Source organism: Petaurus breviceps, unplaced genomic scaffold, assembly GCF_028583685.1.
Source record: "Petaurus breviceps papuanus isolate PSGF00001 unplaced genomic scaffold, PetGlider_PUasm1.0 90763, whole genome shotgun sequence".
In the NCBI taxonomy this organism is placed as follows: Eukaryota; Metazoa; Chordata; class Mammalia; order Diprotodontia; family Petauridae; genus Petaurus; species Petaurus breviceps.
Genome location: NW_027187340.1, coordinates 2,055,475 through 2,059,355, shown reverse-complemented (window position 1 = coordinate 2,059,355; position 3,881 = coordinate 2,055,475). Strand labels below are relative to the sequence as shown.

Below are 3,881 nucleotides of genomic sequence, written 5' to 3'. Positions count from 1 at the left end.
TAGATATCATCAAGCAGGACTTGGAGTATTTTATATATAATATAATCCACACAAAGGGTCTGTTTTTATAGGTCCCGTTTGTTTGCAAATGTTCTGACAGTCTCTGCTGGGTGGTGGGTTTTGTTTTGTTTTTTCTGAGGTGGGGAAGAAGTGGGCTGAGGGGGGAATGTTGGGCTGAGATAGAGGAGGGAGAGTCTGTGTATTGCTCTTCACTCAAGAAGTTTGTATAGCGGTGTGTGTATGTGCGTGTGCGTGTGTTTGTTTTTCTGTGTCTCTGTGGGTTAAAAAAAAAACTGTTTTGAATTTGTCGGGGGTTATTGGTTGTTGTCCCTGGACCAAGCGTGGAATTCAAGTCTCCGCTGCAGTCGGGAAGGGAGAGATTCGCCTAGAGCGGGGTGGGCCACACCTCCCGCTCCAAACTCTGGCGCTGGAGCTCACCAGCGGCTCCTTCTCCTTCTCCAAACTCGGGGAGCAGAGGAGGACTAGGGGAAGACGGGAGTAAGCCTCTCTCGCGCCCGCTCGTGCTCTCCGCATCTCTCGCTCCCGTTCGCTCTCGATCGCTCTGTGTCTCTGTCTCTCTTGCTCGCTCGCTCGCTCTCCTCACTCTCACCACCTCTAAGAGTCGTTTGGACCCGAAGCGGATTCCTTGCCTCCCGCTGAAGCGGCTGCCGCAGCCGCCGCCGCCGCCGCCGCTGCCGCCGCCGCCGCTGCCGCTCGTGCCGCGCTCACCCCGGAGTCGTGAAGGATGAGGTCCGGGGACTCGGAGCGGGGAGTCTCCAGATTGCTCGCGTCCGTGTCACTGTCGCTGCCCTTTTTGCCCCCGCCGCCCCCGTTGTGTGTTTTAATGTGTTTGCTCAGGTGGTCGCTGCGCATGAACCGCTTGTTGCACACCGGGCAGGCGAAGCGCTTCTCGCCCGTGTGAGTCCGCAGGTGCCGCTGCAGCTCGTCCGAGCGCGTGAACCTCTTGCCGCAGAAGAGCCAGTTGCAGACGAAGGGCCGCTCGCCCGTGTGCCAGCGCAGGTGCGCCTTCAGGTGCGACGTCTTGCCGTACACCTTGCCGCAGCCGGGGATGTGGCAGCTGTGCAAGCCCTTCCGCCGCAGGCTCGCCCCGGCGGGCCCCAGCCGCTCCGCCTCCTGGCAGTTGGGGCAATCGCAGGTGGCCCGGCCCGAGTAGCGGCGGGCAGAGCGTGCCGAGCTCCCCCCGGCGGCGGCGGCCGCGGCGCCTGTGATCATGGCGCTGGCAGCGGCCGCCACGGCGGCGCTGGAGTCCGTGTAGGAAGGCAGCACCGGCTTGAAGCCCTCCTGGGTCAGCAGGTGCTGGCTGGTGGAGAGCAGGTGCGAGGCGGCGGCAGCCGAGGAGCCGAGGCCGGTGGAGCTGAAGGCCGAGTGCGTGAGCGAACTGAAGTCGGGGTTGTAAGTGCCCAACTGCGAGTGCAGCGAGGCCTGGGGGGCGCCCGAGTGCAGCGAGCTCTGGAGCCCCCCCGCCGGGTTCTGCACCTCCAGCCACGAGCCCGGGTTGGTGTGCACGTCCCACCACGAGGAGGCCGCCCCGTTGGTCACCTCGCCGGCAGCCAGGGTGGAGTGGAAGCCGGACTTATACCAGGACTCGTAGGGGTGCGCCATGCCAACGCGTGGGTACAAGCTGTCGGCCGCCGACGTGTGCACCTTGGAGATGAAGGCCGACTGACCGCCGGCTTCCTGGGGGGACACTCCGGCCGCCGCTGCCGCCGCCGCCGCCGAGTTGGAGAAGAGGCCTCCGTAGTCGCTGCTGAAGGCGGACGACGTGGGCGAGGTGGAAGCCAAGCAGAAAGCGCTGTTGGCGGCGCCGGAGCCGCCAGCCAGTCCGCTGGAGCCTCGGCTGCTGGTGGCCACCGCGAAGCCCGAGAGGCTGGAGCCTAGGTTACAGCTGGAGGTAGAGCGCTTCCAGGGGTGGAAGCCCCCCTTGGCGAAGGCGCTGGACTCCGGCAGCGTCGTCAGGGGGCTGGTGTTGCCGATCTTGTTGCAGGTCGCGGCCAGCATGGCCAAGGGGGTCGTTCCAAATCTTGGCTCTTCCTAGATGGGGTGGGGTAGGGGGAGTATAGAGCGGGATAGAGGGAGGAGAAGGGGAGGAGGAGAGGGTGGGGGAGGGAGAGGGCGGGAGGAGGTGGGGGGAAAGACACAAAAGTGCACCCGTGAGCAGCCTCGTCACCCCCGTACTAGACAGTCAAGGAGGGGGGGCGGCCCCCCATTTCACACCTCCTCCCAACCCCCACTCCATAACACTCTACTTGGCTTCCGCACACCCACTTTGCACACACACAGGGCAGCCAGCGCACCATGCTAGGGCAGAGGGAATCAAAAGGAATGCTCTCTGGGATCCAAAAAGTTGCTCTTCTTTGGGGAGGTTAACAAATAAAAGATGCATCCATTTATCCAGCGACACTCGTAACAGCAACTCCTACCCAGAAATGGGGAGCAGGTTTGCTTCACTTTTAGCCTGTCGTGTGCAGAACCAGACCCCTTTTTATAGAATCAACCCAAATCGCCTTTTAGGGATAGAGGGAGAAGGTAAATATAACAATAATGGTGGGAAAATGGTATGATAAACAGCGACACAGAGACCAAATCGAATGCTAATCACTGAATTATACATTTCCTCCCAAATCTTCCTATGATTTTGATCTCTATTCTAATTTTAAAATCTTCCCATTTACAAAAAAACAAAAACAAAACAAAAAACAGCCCGATTCTGAATGCAACAATAATCCGAGGTGAAACGACATACGGCGAAGGATTCCAAAGTCACAGAGAGGTTGGGCAAACCGGGATAAAAGCACAAACGTAAACGTTTGTTTACGCGACTAAACAGACTTCAATACAAATAAAGCTGCTTTCTGGAAACCCCACGGTAGCGTAATTGCAACATTTCCCAAAGTGGGGGGAAGGGAATGAGGGGGAGGGGAAAATAAGCCACGAGAAAGAAGGAACCCCCCCCCTTTCCTTTAAAACCAAATCAAAGGGAGCTTGCATACAAATTGTTTTATTGCAAAGGCGTTTCCAGAGCTCCCCAAACTTGAACGGAATCTGCCCAGAAAATGCAGCAAGAGTCTTTAAAGAACCAGAAACTGCATTACAGCAGCAACAGTTTCTCAAGCGAAAACCGTCCCCGAGAAGCCATGACAAAAAAATAAATCCACTTAAAATGTGCAAATACATATCCGAGCCTCGGACTTACCCCAAGTATAGACGTAGCCATAGCACGTCCCTTGGCTGAGTGCTGGGGCCGAATGGGGGGCTCTGCCAGTCGCGGCGGAGAGGAGGAGAGTTTCCTCAGTTCCCTCCTTCTCTCCCCGCTTTACACCGCTTGCACTAAGTATACTCCTGGCTCCTGTGGGCAAAACTCAGCCTAAGTGTGGGGAGCGCCTGCTTTGAAGTACCGCTGGCTAGGACTCTCACCCAATGAGGGCGCAGAGAGAGCAGACAGGAGCTGCCCCGTAGCCAATCAGACACTCCGAGGTGCCAGAACCAGGGCTCCGGGCGCGTGCCAGTCAAAGCAGAAGGGGAGGAGGGGGGACGCAAAGCTTTGGACTGAAGAAATTATACTGCAATTAAAATTTAAAAAAGCACACACAACAACAACCTAGGTTTAAATAACACTAAGATTGTGACACAAAATAACAAAACCCAAGAAATGCAAAGTTAGATGTGACTCTTCCCTCACCACTTGTGGGAAAATGGGGTGGGATGGGGGAGGGGAGAGGAGGCACCATCCAGGGCAGAAGGGGAGAAGGAAAATGAGAAAATGTCAGTTGTTCAATTTGCATTTCCTGACTTTTGCCAGTCTATATGATAATTTTGTCATTTTACGACTCATCCTCTCTCTCTCTCTCTCTCTCTCTCTC

The 3,881-nt window shown here is 56.8% G+C and overlaps 1 protein-coding gene across 1 annotated transcript; it reads right to left on the bottom strand.

Moving 5' to 3' along the window:
* Positions 1–615: 615 nt before the first annotated feature.
* Positions 616–3,355, bottom strand: SP9 (Sp9 transcription factor). The gene is made up of 2 exons (XM_069068602.1): positions 3,215–3,355; positions 616–2,052 (listed from the first exon to the last, which is right to left on the bottom strand). The coding sequence occupies exons 1-2, from the start codon at positions 3,233–3,235 to the stop codon at positions 616–618; spliced, it is 1,458 nt and encodes a 485-aa protein (XP_068924703.1). The 5' UTR covers positions 3,236–3,355.
* Positions 3,356–3,881: the final 526 nt, after the last annotated feature.

Coding starts and splice junctions, on each gene's coding strand:
- SP9 (XM_069068602.1), bottom strand. CDS start 3,235: ATGGCTACGTCTATACTTGGG. Junction 2,053..3,214: donor TGGCTACGTCTATACTTGGG/GTAAGTCCGAGG, acceptor CACCCCATCTAG/GAAGAGCCAAGATTTGGAAC.